At 42.3% G+C, this 14359-nt stretch overlaps 1 protein-coding gene across 1 annotated transcript in view; it reads right to left on the bottom strand.

Moving 5' to 3' along the window:
- Positions 1–13702, bottom strand: part of LOC308173880 (VPS10 domain-containing receptor SorCS3-like) — a gene marked incomplete at both ends in the record, with an annotated part of 75205 nt that extends 61503 nt beyond the window's left edge. The window contains 5 exons of the mRNA XM_080548933.1: positions 8110–8270; positions 10573–10625; positions 11085–11176; positions 12116–12294; positions 13638–13702. Coding sequence (XP_080405059.1) covers positions 8110–8270; positions 10573–10625; positions 11085–11176; positions 12116–12294; positions 13638–13702 — 550 coding nt within the window. The remainder of the gene's footprint in view (positions 1–8109; positions 8271–10572; positions 10626–11084; positions 11177–12115; positions 12295–13637) is intronic.
- Between the last annotated feature and the right edge of the window lie 657 nt (positions 13703–14359).

Here is a 14359-nt window from a genome sequence, read left to right as displayed (position 1 = left end):
AATGGGTGAATGAGAGGCCATTGTAATGCGCTTTGGAATAAGGAAATAAGCGCTTTAATAATGTGCTTGGAATAGGCGCTTTAATAATTCATATTATAAATAATAATATTTTAGATGCTTAAAAGTAGCCACCTTTAGCTTTGATGACTGCTTTGCACACTCTTGGCATTCCCTCGATCAGCTTGGAGTGTGTGTGTGTGTGTGTGTGTGTGTGTGTGTGTGTGTGTGTGTGTGTGTCAGTGGAAAAGGAAACTGAACACCGCCCAGCATTCTCTTCTCTAGAATACGTGGGAGAAAACCACAAAAAAAGCAAAAGGTGGCTACTTTGAAGAATCTAAAATATAAAACATATTCTGATTTGTTTAACACTTTTTTGTTTACTATACATGTGTTCTTTCATAGTTTTGATGTTTTCAGTATTAATCTACAATGTAGAAAATAATCAAAACCATTGAATGAGAAGGTGTGTCCAAACGTTTGACTGGTACCGTACACCAATTGTAAAGGTTAACTACTCAGGCTGAGGACTCAATAGCATGACTCAGAGACAAAAACATTTAATCCATAATAATAATAATAATAATAATAATAATACTACATTGTATTTATAAAAGCACTTAACATAGGAAATATCAGTGTGCTACAATTAAAAACAGGAAGATAAAACAATAAACATTTTCAATTAAAAGGCAAAAAAAAAGGCTCTATTAAAAAGGTGGGTTTTAAGGCCTCGTTTAAAAGCATCCACAGACTGTGGTGCCCTTAGGTGGTCAGGCAGCTGCTGGACTGAAAAAATCAGGTGTAGTGCTGAGGCACAAACATGTACATTTCAAGCCTGCAAACTGTGACACTTTAAATAACGTGAAAAAATACTATTGTGCAATATGACAACCCTAGTCGACTATCTGTACAGTATAGTACAGTGGATTGTGTACATAGCCTTTATTTATGTAAACCAGCTCCTTCCCTTCTTGTGATTTTTTTTTAAAAGTTTTTTTTTTTTTTCCCTTTCCTAACACCAGGGGAGCCACCCCTCCTAAATTTCGTTGTTTGGTACCTGTACTGTAGCAATGACAATAAAGTCCATTCATTCATTCATTCATTCAGGGAGAGCATTCCACAGCCTGGGAGCAGCCCAGCAGAAGGGCCGATCTCCCATGGTGCGGAGCTTGGTCCTGGGGGTCTTGAGGAGGTTGGTGGCAGTAGAACGGAAGGTACGTGAGGAGGTCTGAGGGGTATTGAGGAATTCCTTGAGGTAGGGGGGGAAGCAGTTCCATGGATGCACTGGTGGGTGAGGAGGGAGACCTTGAATTCGATTCTGAGGGAGCCGGGGAGCCAGTGAAGTGATTTGAGGATGGGGGTGATGTGATCATATTTGCGCACCCTCATCAGGATCCTAGCAGCGCTGTTCTGGGTGTATTGAAGTTTCTGGAGGCAGCTGCTAGGGATCCCGATGAGGAGAATAGTCTTCACTTCCAAAACAGATTTGGTACACAAGTAAGCAGTCAATAGGTAGGCACATGACCCAGTAAGAGGTAGGCAAAGCAGGGGTTGGTACAAGTTGTCAGTTGAAAGACAAAGCGGATAATCCAATAGGAATGTTACGGCTGTAGTGTGGTTGTGTGTGTGCGTGTTTTTGTTTCCTGTGTCTCTCCAGGTGACATCACTGCCTGGTACAGGAACTGCACTGCCCCAAAACCGCAAAGCGCTGCAGAGGGTAGTGCGGACAGCCGAAAAGATCAGCGGCTGTGTGTGTAACCCTCGATCCAGGACATCAACAGCAATCGGTGTGTCAGCAAGGCCCTAAGGTTTATCAAGGACCCTAGCGACCCAAATTGTTAGAACTATTGCCATCGGGGGAAACAGTACCGTAGCCTCGGGGCAAAAACCCAGAGGATGTCGAACAGCCATTTCCCACAAGCAATCAGGCTCCTAGAGAAACGCGCTGGCGTAAGGCAATCCCCCAACTGCATTAACAATACATATTACGACGACCTAACTACTTGGTCACTACCTACTTGAACTCTATACTGCTCTCTACTGCACTACTCAATTTTTGCACCATATTGCACACCCAGCGTTCCCACACCTTCTGAAACATCAGATTCAAGCACCTTTCAAGAACTTTCAAGACTCAATTCCCTCAAATTCAAGGACCCAACACGGCATAGTGTGAGACAGATCTAGATGAGAATGTATATAATAGGAACTATCCGCTCACGGACAACAATTAAAAAGAGAGGCTTGAATGTGTGAACACTAGATGGTCTCTTGCCTTCTCTACCACAGCACAGCAAAACAATATATTGTGAAATATGTGTAAAGTTAAGCAATACAGAGAGAGAGAGAGAGAGAGAGAGAGAGAGAGAGAGAGAGAGAGAGAGAGAGAGAGAGAGAGAGAGGGAATTCAAGCACTTTCATGTCTATTCTGACCCATGTCTATTTTCAAAAACTTTTAAGACCTTGATTTTTTTTTCCTCAAATTCACAAACCTTCAAGGATTTCAAGGACCTGTGGGAACCCTGATACCGTATGACAGTGTGTCACATCTCACTGCAACAGCATTTTTTTTGCACAACCTGTTATTACTTGAACCTGAACTGTCCATAATGTTGTTTACATCAAGACTGTTGATATGCTGATTTGCATAATGCTACTTTCACCTATTCTATTATTGACACTATTGTATATACACCTGTTGTTGATTGTTGACTGTTTATATCCTGCTTATTCTATTATCAATCTTGTATTTCTGCTGCAATGCCAATGTCTAATGAACCTGAACCCAAGAATATTTGTATCCGTACATTGATAATAAATGAATAAAAGTATTTCTGATTCCCCAGGTGATTGCCCTTTTCCCTTTCCTATCGCCATGGTGACAGCCTGAGTGAACACAGCTGTACTCACTCGCTCCTCAACGGTGGAGGATAAAAAGCTGGGAGAGACTATCAGATGGTGGGCCAGTCTACAGCTTCAGAGTTGTGTGTGGTTAAAGCTTTAGCTTTGGTTCTGTGTGGGTTACTACAGTTTCGTAGTGTGTGCCAGTGTCTGTAATTCTTGACTCCCTGTTTAGTGTGTCCGTTCATAGTGTTTTTGGCATTGTTACGTCCACATGTGTCCTTGTTGGTGTTTCCTTCCCTTCTGTGTTCTCCCCTGTCATTCTACATTCAGGTGTCGTCAATTGGCCAATCTGTTCCCCCCATTCATCATTCCAATCCCGTCCAATCCGAGGGTTGCCCATCCTCCAATCAGAGGGCTGCCTGTCTGTTTTGGCTTGACTCTCACCTCAACTTCAAACATCATGTTGATCTTCTCGCCATAAAGCTTAAGCGTACAGTGGGCTTCCTGTATAGATTTAAATCTTGCTTTTCCTTGGCTTCCACAAAATGTCTTGTCTCCGCCCTTTTCCTTTCACAACTGGATTATGGTGACACAGTATATAGGTTTGCTTCTCTGTCCACTTTATCCAAGCTAGACTCCCTGTATCATTCGGTTCTAAGATACATCACCAAGTGCCTTCAGGACCCATCACTGTACACTGTATAGTCTGGTTGGATGGCCATCTCTTTCTGTCAGAAGGCTCCAACACTGGTACACTCTTGTGTTTAAAATCATCTCTGGCTTCTTACCGAATTATCTGCGCCTGAAGTTCATCCCTATACCGAGTGGCTCGGGTCTCAGGTCTCGTAGATGGCTACAATACAAGGTGCCACTTATCATGAACAATGTTGGAAGGGCAAGCTTGTCTTATTATGGCCCTTGGTCTTGGAATGACCTACAGACTACTTTTAAATTAGAGGCCCTTATTTCCATAAGTATCTTCAAGCGTAGATTAAAGGATGTGGTCACCGCTCGATGTACCTGCTTTGGTTAGACTTCTCAATGTTTTAATCACCTTGTAAATACCCCTACCATTGTTTGTCTATTGTATTGTTGCCACTGTCTTATGTCCTGTCTTGTTATTTGAACTGTTTTTTAAGCTACTATTTTGACCCTGTCTTGGCCAGGTCTCTCTTGTAAAAGAGGTTTTAACCTCAATGTGACTTCCTGGTAAAATAAAGGTAAAATAAAATGTTTTTTAAATGTTCTTCATTGTGTCTCATTGTCAGTCGACTGGTTTTGCTTTTGGTTGTGTTCTGTTTGTTAGTTTCTTAGCTTTAGGTTATTGGTGTTATTTAGTATGTACCTTCCCTTTTAGGAGTTTGTTTAGATAAGATTAAGCTTGGTTTGTTTATTTATTTGATTTAACATTGAATACAGTTTATTTTATATTTGTAGTGTCACACACCAGCCATAGGCAACAGGAGTAGGTGAGATACCCTGGGGTATACATTACAACACGTAGGCTCATCTCTGTTAAATACATTAGGCAAAGGAGCGGCTGTCGTTATGTACTAGAATTGTACACTGGTAGGGTCACACGTTATTCATTTTGGTTTCTTTGGGTTGACACCGCTCATGGTCTACCTACCTGTTGTCCTATGGCTTGTGTATTTGTACCTCACCACCGTTGTCTTATTAAATCATTGCACTTTAGTTCTTTCTTGCTGTGCCATTTATTAGTTTTCCCTCCCACAATAAGTGGTAACATACACCCTTATGTTTCGAGTCCCCCTACACCCTCTAGGCGTAGAGCCATAAGATATGGGAGTCGTAACAGGCATTACTTTTAGTTACTTACTACATTGTTAATCTAACTATGTGATTTACCTGTTACATTGTTAATTAATCTATTCGGCTTTCTCCTTTTTAATAGAAAGTCGTTTTCAGTTAAGTTTCTTGGGAAACCTGTTTATTTTTTAAGTTATTACAATATATTTTGGTTCATTTATATTCTCCCGTCCTCCTCTGTTTCCTGTCCCTGGTTCATTCAAATTGTTACTCCCTTCATCCCCTGGACATTATTTGGGATCGTAACAAGGGAGCAGACAAAAAGAACAATCTGAAAAACATGAATACTTAACACTAGGATCTGCCCAGAGCGTTGAGGCTTTTAAAACATTAGCTAAGACGTACCTCTTCTCCCTGGCCTTTGACCTGAGTTGAGCCTGCCTCCTGACAACTGCACTTTTCTGCACTTTTATTTCTGCATCTGTTGTATTATGTATTGCACCTTGTTTTTGTGTATTTTTATTTGTTGTTTTCTTTTACTAGTGTTTTATCAGTTAAGCACTTTGGTCGGCTGTTTTGTCATTGTAAATGTGCTATATAAATAAACATGAAATAAATATATAAATATAATGAAATAAACACTTGAAAACATGACTAGGAATTGCTGGTATGTTTTGACACAAAGGCACAACAAAGAACAGGCACAGAGACATGGGTAAACACAGACTAAATACATAGGGAAAGATGATGAGGTAACACTTGAAACCAATCAGGGCGGGGTAGACAAACACAGGTGGGAAACACACAAGGGCAGGTAGCGAAGTGACCGAAACGAAAGACAACATGAATAACAAACAATAAACAGGAAACAATCAATTAAAAATCATGAAACAAGGACAACCATCCTAAGGAACAAGACACGACCTGACATAACATCAATGGACCGTAAAGGTAATCATACTGTAAATGATCACCCACTCACGCACAAAGAGACCACAACTATTATGGATGCATTAGAACTAATGGATATGGAGAAAACAATGACTTTGTGAGGTATACATGGAGGATGCTAAATCAAGCTAGGCATCTTGACTTGGTGGTGAAGGTGGAAGAAGGCTTGATATCCTTGTGTCTTTCTCTTGTGCACAGTTAAGTATTGATAGGTGACAGAATGCGAACCAGAACGATTTAGTTGGCCTTCAAATAACTCTTCTGGAAATGTAATCAGAACTTTTTTAAATGAGAGTTTATTCTTAACTTTAAAATAAAAATAATTTATAACTGACTTTTTCGACCATAATATAGGTATACAGCTGATCCTCTTATTGTGTGGAAGGGTTTCAAATGTGCCTTCAGAGGTCATCAAGTTCAATACTTGAACTTAAACAAAGACAGTTTTCTGGTTAAAAGAGATTAGGCTAACAACAGAAAAATAGAAACTAACAGGACATGTGATTCAGAAAAAAGTAATATATGAAGAAAAGAAAATAACAAAACAAACAAAAAAACATCTTCTCCATCTCCCCTCAATGATGATCATTGCAATTATGTAATAATAATGTACAATTATCATCAGTACAAAACAATATGTGTGAAGATCAAATTACAGAAGATTGATAGTAGGCCTATTGATACAGTATATCAGAAAAATGTATATCACACAGAATCTGAATCTTACCAGTTACCAATTTTACCAGTCATTATCCGTTATCCAGCGCACCTGTGCTCAATCAAGCCGTCGCCATGGTAGTAGGCAGGAGGAAGGACAATCACCTGGGAGAAACAACACAAAAAACAACACACAAACACACTACAGGGCCCACATTCCACGAAGCACGATTAAATCTGATCCAGGTTTAAATCAGATCCGGGCACTAATTTCAGCTTGCGTTCGGTTCCATCAATGTGGCTCAAATAATTCGCTGCTTGGTTGCTATGCAACCAATCCTTCAGAGCAAACCTGGTAGCGAGTAGGTTTACAGGCTGGTTTAGGTAATAAGTGCGTCAAAAATGTCTCACAGGCGGAAACTACATCCCGAACGACAGTTCCGTCAAGTGTCTTTTAGGAAATATTAGTTCCCACTTTTTACGAGATAGATAGATAGTTTGACTGTGTGATAGATAGATAATTTGATATTTTGAAAGTGTGATCGATAGAAAGATAGATAAATAGTTTGATTGTGTGATAGATAACTTGATATTTTGAAAGTGTGATAGATATAGATAAACAAAAAAGTAAAAAAAAAATAATAATCGATATGTCTATCAACTTATATTGCCGTCATCACAGTGGTGTGTTTGGCGCAGAGGTTAAGGCAGCCAGCTAGAGGTCTGAAGGTTGCCGGTTCGATAATGTAATGTTTATTTTTTTTTACATTTAACCGAAGCCTTCATGTAAATCGATTTGTGAATCATCTATCCATCAGTAATCATAAGAAAAAAGTATCTATGCCAAATCCAGGGTCCAGTTAGAAGAACATAATTTACTACTCAGAAAGGCTTCAAACACCATTGTAATCGTGTCAGTTCTTGTAAATTAGCCTACACCATCATTTTATACCCTAGATTCAGATAGAGAAATGCAGTAAAAAGTGTGTCTGAAGAGGGATTTGAACCAGCGTCCTAAAATGACAAATTATTACCATGGCAGCGGTCAATACCACTATGCCATCATGATGATATGACTGTATGTAGCCTGCTGCTGATTTCACCACAGTAGTAAATATTAATTTATTAAAATATGAACATATAACAATAACTGGGGCTAGTATGACCTACGCATTTAATCGGTCAGCAATTTCTAAACTGGTGTTCTGTGAACACTGATGACACAAGCCTGATCCTCGTTCGAGGAATCACCTGAGGCTTAATTCCCAATCACGAGTTGCCTGAACGCGGCTTTTATTTTAATTGCCGATATACTAATCAACGTACGTGGAATACCCCCCTGGTGTACACAACACAGCCGTAACAGAGGGCAAGATCACTGATAGTGGATATAGAGACCTTAAGATCCTTTGTAATCACTAGATCGAGGGTATGGCAACGATTGTGAGTGGGTTCTTTGACATGTTGAATACAATCCATAGAGTTCAAGAGGTCAATGAAATCCCTTGCCCTCAAGTCAGCCTCATTATCAACATGAAAATTAAAATCTCCAACAATGATAATCTTATCATAATTGGGATGGATAATGGACAAGAACTCAGAGAGGTCAGGTAGGAAGGTAGAGCATGGTTTAGGTGGCCTGTATACAGTTACCGTCAAAACTGGTGGTAAACATTTCATAGCTGTGGCATGATATTCAAAAGAGGGGAAAACATCAACGGATATGCTCCTGCAGTTTAGATTATTTGACGCTATGGTAGCTTTCCCCATTTCTGGTTGATTGAAAAAAACTATAGTTGGGGGGAGAAGTCTCAATAAGAGCTGCTGATCCATTTGTGTCTAGCCATGTCTAGCCAGTCACTCTTCAGCTCCTCTGACTTCTCTGACTTTGTGTGTCGTTTGCCCCCACGTGGATGATGACTGAGGAGACTTGTAGGTCATCATCGATCAGCGTTGTGATGACAGCGTTGATGTCCGAGACCTTGGCTCCTGAGAAGTAGTGTGTTTTTTGGCCTTCGGGACTGCGACATGGCGGACCATAGACGAGCCTACAACCAACAAGCACAGAGGGGGCGGGGGAGGCATGTTAACTGAGATCCGACCCTTCAGCTCCGCAACCTGGTGGCTAAGTTCCAGTCAACCGGAGCAACCCATGGAGAGGAGAGTAGTGTCATCTCCACTGGACAGAGAGAGAGAAAAACAATTCTGGCCAGTACAAGAATGCGAAAGAAGGCACCGGCTGTCAGTCTAGTAGTAGCCTGTAGATGCGAGTAGGCTAAGCTTACTAAGTTGTGGTGAACTAGCAATAGCACAGAGCGGGACTTACACACAAGCGGGACTTACTCCACACGGGAGTCCAGGTCAGGTGGTAAATGGTATATATTGCACAGGTATTATTGGAAGAGGGACTTACCAGCTAAGGCCCAAAGAATGGGCCTGTTTGCTGTGAGTCTGCTTCAGGGGTACCACTAGTAGCGGTACGGCCGCAGTGAGGGCCCAGCTGGTTTAGCAGCGATGGCTAGCTAGTAGCGGCAGTGGTCGTATTCGGCTCTCTTGGCATTGTCCGGGCGTGATTTCCCGATAAAACTAGTCAAAACAGCAGATTTTGGGAATTTCCAGACCTATCGAAACGCACATCGTGAACTGAGACACCGGACGAGACGCTTGACGTTTTGCTGTATTACAGCATCCGCTACAAGGTAATGATTTAGTTTATTTCCCTCACATAAAAAATCACAAATGGCTGAAAAAGAGCAGTATATCAGTTTCATGTCAAAAACATTGACCACTGTGCCGTGTAGAATACGCAAATACTGGGAGTATGTTATGTTCCTATCCCATGGCGTCTAGTTTATGAATCAGTATATAAAACAATAACTGAGCCATCACTACAGGTTTTTTTTCCAATTACAATACTGTATAAAATGATTGCAACCAAAAGAATGTTCGCCTGATAGAACATCTGAATCTACTTTTTAAAATGACCCATATCCGATACCTGTGCTGACACTCGTAACACTTGAAACAACCTGCATGCGTACATCGAAAACAAAAGTAAACAGACAGCCGGCACTTGCAATGGACGTAAACGAGACAGAAATGATCATCCCTTTTATATATATTATAATATTACGCCATTGCTTTTCAAAGTATGTTTAGAGGTCCGCAAAATATTGCCCACATTTTAAGGCGGAGAAGAAAGAAGAAACTACTTCTACTTGGCGGTGTAAACTCAGCCTTAGTAACAGATGGACAATCATTAATCAACATTCATACTCTTAGCAAAAATATTCATTTTAAAATCTGTGCAGATTCTAATAATTCAAAGGTTGAGGAACTATGTGAGACATCACAGCACAATTAGAAAATAAATGGTACAAGGAAACCAAGAAAGGGTGGTTGAGAATGAAGGGACAGACTGGGACTGGGAGCAGCCAGGGGTTCAATAAAGAAATACATGTGAAGTAGATATATACCAATACAAAATGTATATATATTAAGATAAACAAATATAATAATATATAGGCCTATATATATAAACCGTAATGGACATAAATTACCCAGTAAAAAAACTCTCTCTATATATGGTTGAGCCAAAAAAAAAAAAATACATATAAAGATATATTATTTCCCTTTTGTGGGGAGGGTTGGGGAAGGGAAAAGAAAGAAAAGATGCGGAGTGTATGGGCAGACCCATAGACCCATCAGCATGCGATGCACTTGGGACAATCCCTGCACAGTGAGAGGTTGCCATGGGGGAACGTAGAGTAACTGGTCTCTTGGGCCAATTTGGACAAACCTACACTCTCACTCTGTCAAGTGGCCCACTGGAGGGAAGGAATACAGGACCGTGTGTTGAGCGAGTGCATCTGGGATTTCAAAGAATAACAGACATTGTGTTCTTTCCAGCAATGAAAGCAGATCGGTTGTCACACTGTAGAGTCTGTAAACCTCTGGTAAACCTCTGGTATGACCAGTGTAGTCACCATTCCACTGGCAGGGGGTCCTCCCCGCAACAGTAAGTCCTCTCCTGTGTTCAGTCTTCCTGGTGTCATTCATGTCACAAATGTTTGCTGCTCCATGTCAACAACCAGACAGGAGTTGGAGAGAGCTTGTTCCTCGTTGGTGATTGATGTACACCACTGGATGTATTGTCCATTCTAATCAGGATGTGATGTCCATGCAGGAATGGGAGAACGTGCAGATGTATTGAAGTGAAGTTCTCGAGCCCATGTATGTGTGCTGTGCGTAACAGACACGACCGAACGCTGCTTACTGAGTGTTTGTTGTATAATGCCCCCATCCCTGAAGTGATGTGTACCCTGGAACTGTGCGTGTCAATCACTCTACCCATCAGTGGTGCCAAACCTTGTGTGGGGACAAGCACAAGCACTCATCGCTGCCTGCGAAGAAACAGATCAAGTAGGAGTGAAGCCAGAGATGAATGTCTCACATGTGGAGGAGGCCAAGCGAAATGATCCCAATCGATGAAGCCATTAAACCCTAGAGCCTCAGACACGTGTGGTACGAAACCCAGGTAGCTGGGAGAAACACCTGCAGATATCCGGACAGCGCCTTACGCTTAGCTGGGGTAAAGGAACCTCTGAATGAGACCAGAGTTAGACCAAAGAAGGTCACCATTTGGTTGGGAATGAGCAAGCTTCGGTTGCCTGCGCCACAAGCCAGTTCACACTATATACATTCTGAAAGCCTCCAAGCCGTCTCCTTGAGGGGCCGCGTCTCTCGCATGGTGGGCTTGAGGTGGAGTTTTGTTTTTATTAGAGGAACTCTTCACATCTCTGGCCTGTGTGCCAAGGAACTTTTTATTGCAGACTTATTAGGCATAAAGACACTACACTCACACAGTCTTGAAGGCCACTGCACCCGCTCGCACTCTGTGCTTCATTTCCTATTCCTCTTCCTGGGTCCAGAGAGGGGGTCTGCCCGGAGGGGCCTGGGGTGGAGAAAGATCACAGAGTGTCCTTTGGCTGAGGTCACTGTTCTGGGCAGGACCAGTCCTTGGCCTGGGGTGGCTGGACTGCAGAGGGTGACCTCGGAATCTCGGTCCTTGAGTGGTCCAAACCAGAGTGGTCCTTGAGGGGAAGGACAGTGGCGTAGACCTCCTTGTCTTTTTCCTCAACTCAACCTGGACTTCAGGTGACTGACCAGCTGACAACCCCAGGTGTGTCGATGGGTCCATCGAGGTTGTCCTAGGACTTCCTGACACGCTCCTGGACATCTTCCAGGAAGGATATATCCTTCACCTCCGATGCCGCCATAGTAGGCTGGGCATTAGCTTAGATTAGATTAAACTTTATTGTCATTGCAGAGTCCAAGTACAAGACAATGAAATGCAGTTTAGCATCCAACCAGAAGTGCAAATAGAGATATAATAGATATAAAACAACTTCATAGAGATAGGTACAGTATGGCAAGTACGGTAGTTAGAGGTATACAGTTATGAGCTATGTACAGTTAAGGTAGCTATGTTCAGTATGGTATGTACAGATGTATACGTACTGGCTATATCAAACGAGGTATGTGCAGTGTGCAAAAAAGATGGTTTGTGCAAAGGTAGTATTTGTAAAAAGCAGTAGTGCAAAGGGTAATTGAGCATTCACATTAACCAGGGGTGTGTGCAACTAGCAGTAGTGCAAAGGCTAGATTGGATTGACCACAGTGGTCGAGTGACAGGGGGACGGTACTGAGAGTCATTGTACCCCCATGTAGGTGTCGGGGGATATGGAGAGTCATTCATTGTACCCCAGTGTATTGTTCATCAGAGTGAGCTCTGTGAAAGAAGCTGTTCTGTAGCCTGCTTGTACGGGATCTGAGGATCCTGTACTTCCTGAGTATCTTATGGCACTTTTCCATTGACCAGAGATGTGGACACCCAGGAACTTGAAGCTGGGAACACGCTCCGACTGCATCTCATTGATGTAGATGGGGGAGTGTACGCAGCTCCCAGTTTTCCTGAAGTCCAAAATGATCTCCTTGGTCTTACTGGTGTTGAGGGCCAGGTTGTTGAGCTCAAATCTATAAACAGCATCCATGCGTAGGTGTTGCTTGTGTCTAGGTGAGTCAGGGTGGTGTGGAGTGCCGTGGAGATAAGCGTGTTCCATTGACCTGTTCTAGGCATACCGGTGGGGGTCTAGTTTGGGGGGAAAGGAGAGTTTTTAGGTTGCACTTTGTGGTCAATCCAATCTGACGGGCTGTGGTGAAAAGGTCCTCAAGTAGGGCAAGGTCATTTTTATGTTGTTTTTCCGATTTTGAAACTGCAGATTGTAAGCTTCCAAATGATGTGTCATACATTGAAATCTGAAATAGTTGAAGAAGATATACTGTATGTCTTACAATGATTCGTACAATTTAAGGCTTACTTAGCACACAAGATATAGTGTGACTCTCCTACCCATGTGGTGTACTTATTCAGAATAGAGTGGCGTGCTGTGCATAGAAAGTATTTATATTTCTCTCTACGATACTGTCTGTAGTACAATGCTGGGCATCAAAGCGAAGACATCATGTTCTAGCAGTCAACACATATGTCCATGCATGTATGACTGCCAAAGAATACAGTATGAAAGATATTCTCATGAGTGTATAATTTCTCAAGAATATAATGTAAAAATACATTCTCCAATGATTCTCTCATTTCAAGTCAGCCAGGATAATGATGATGAGCAGAAGACCGCTCTTGCATGTTGATACCATTGTAAAGCAAGAGAGTACGCCTCCACCGAACACATTTATGTATTACCACCGGAAAGCAAACACCATCTGTTATCAAAGGAAAAATCTCTGACCCACTTAGGAAATACATTTCGACGCAACTTTAAGCTTTATCTTTCTCTGAAAGTTATAAGATAAAGTCTGTCTATTCCTACTAATTCAAAAACAAGAAACCAGAGACAATGCTGGTTAATTTAATTTAAAAAAAAATGGTGACTGGGAAATTTCTCAAAACAGACACTAGTAGTAGCTATATGTGTACAATGCATATCTGGGTAATTGGATCCAGTAAATTATCAGACAATTATATGACATTGTGAAGCCAAACAATGTTTTAATTGGAGATAAATGACATATAATGGATAGTATGATTCAAGAACATGGCTGAGAGTGGAGTCATGGTAACACACCTCCATCACTAGGTTCATGTTCCCAGCCAGCAAAGAAAAAAAGACTGTGGCTACTGGTTCCCTTAGAACACAAGCTGCTGTCACATAATTATGTCTTCCCATTGTTTGCCTTCCCCATTGTTTGTCACCTGTCTATTAAATGCAGGTCACTCTCTTTTTTGATAAAACATGTCTAACATATTGACAGTGAATCATAGTTGAAACTATATAGATTAAGAACAATAGTTAGTATAACAATTGGTATAACCTGCTGAGCATTACTGCCTGTCGCACCTCCTCCGGTGCCTAAAGGGGTCAGGGGTCAGCTGCAGGGTCGTCAGCCAGGAACCACCACTCATCGCTTCGCTCCTTTAATCCTGGAACGTCTCCTGGTGGCGGAGTAATGATAGGGACGTCTCCCTGCCCCACCCCCTGCATCTGGCGTCTGGGTCAGGTGTTCTTTCCCCAACACTTGTCCTTCCTCCTCAGCCACCGCCAAAACTTGCCCTTCTCTGCCTCCTCTGCCAGTTATGTTGTTGCCTTCTTCAGCTTTATTAAAAGCGAGATCGACTCTCATGTTCCACTCCTGGTCGGAGGAAAAGAGCCTTGGTGTTTCTCTTGCCCTGGTGCTTCTTCTTCTTCCTCCACCCTCCCTGACAAAGTGGATGTGGGTGTTCTGCTGGTGGTGCTTTCCTGTCTACCCCCCCTCCAGCACCTCCGCCAGCTTTCTCAGGACCTGATCGTGGCGCCGTCTGTAGCGCCCCTGTGAAGGCACGGTCTTGCAGCTCGACAAGAGGTCCTGGAGGCTTGCGTTGGCGAGCATCGCAGAGCGAGCAGCATTCCACTTTCCCGAACAACTGGTGGACGTTCCCGAGGACAGGGAAGCATGTCATAGGTTGACCTGATGAGTCAGCTGAGCCTTGCCTGTGGGATCTTCCACAAGTCTGACCAACTGATCTTCCGAAGAAGAATTGGAAGGAGAATTGGAGGAAAGAAAGAAATGTCTTGTAGAGCTT

The sequence above is a fragment of the Nansenia antarctica genome (genome assembly GCF_963989245.1).
Source record: "Nansenia antarctica genome assembly, chromosome: 19".
NCBI lineage: Eukaryota > Metazoa > Chordata > Actinopteri > Argentiniformes > Microstomatidae > Nansenia > Nansenia antarctica.
This window is presented reverse-complemented; position numbering and strand designations above follow the sequence as displayed.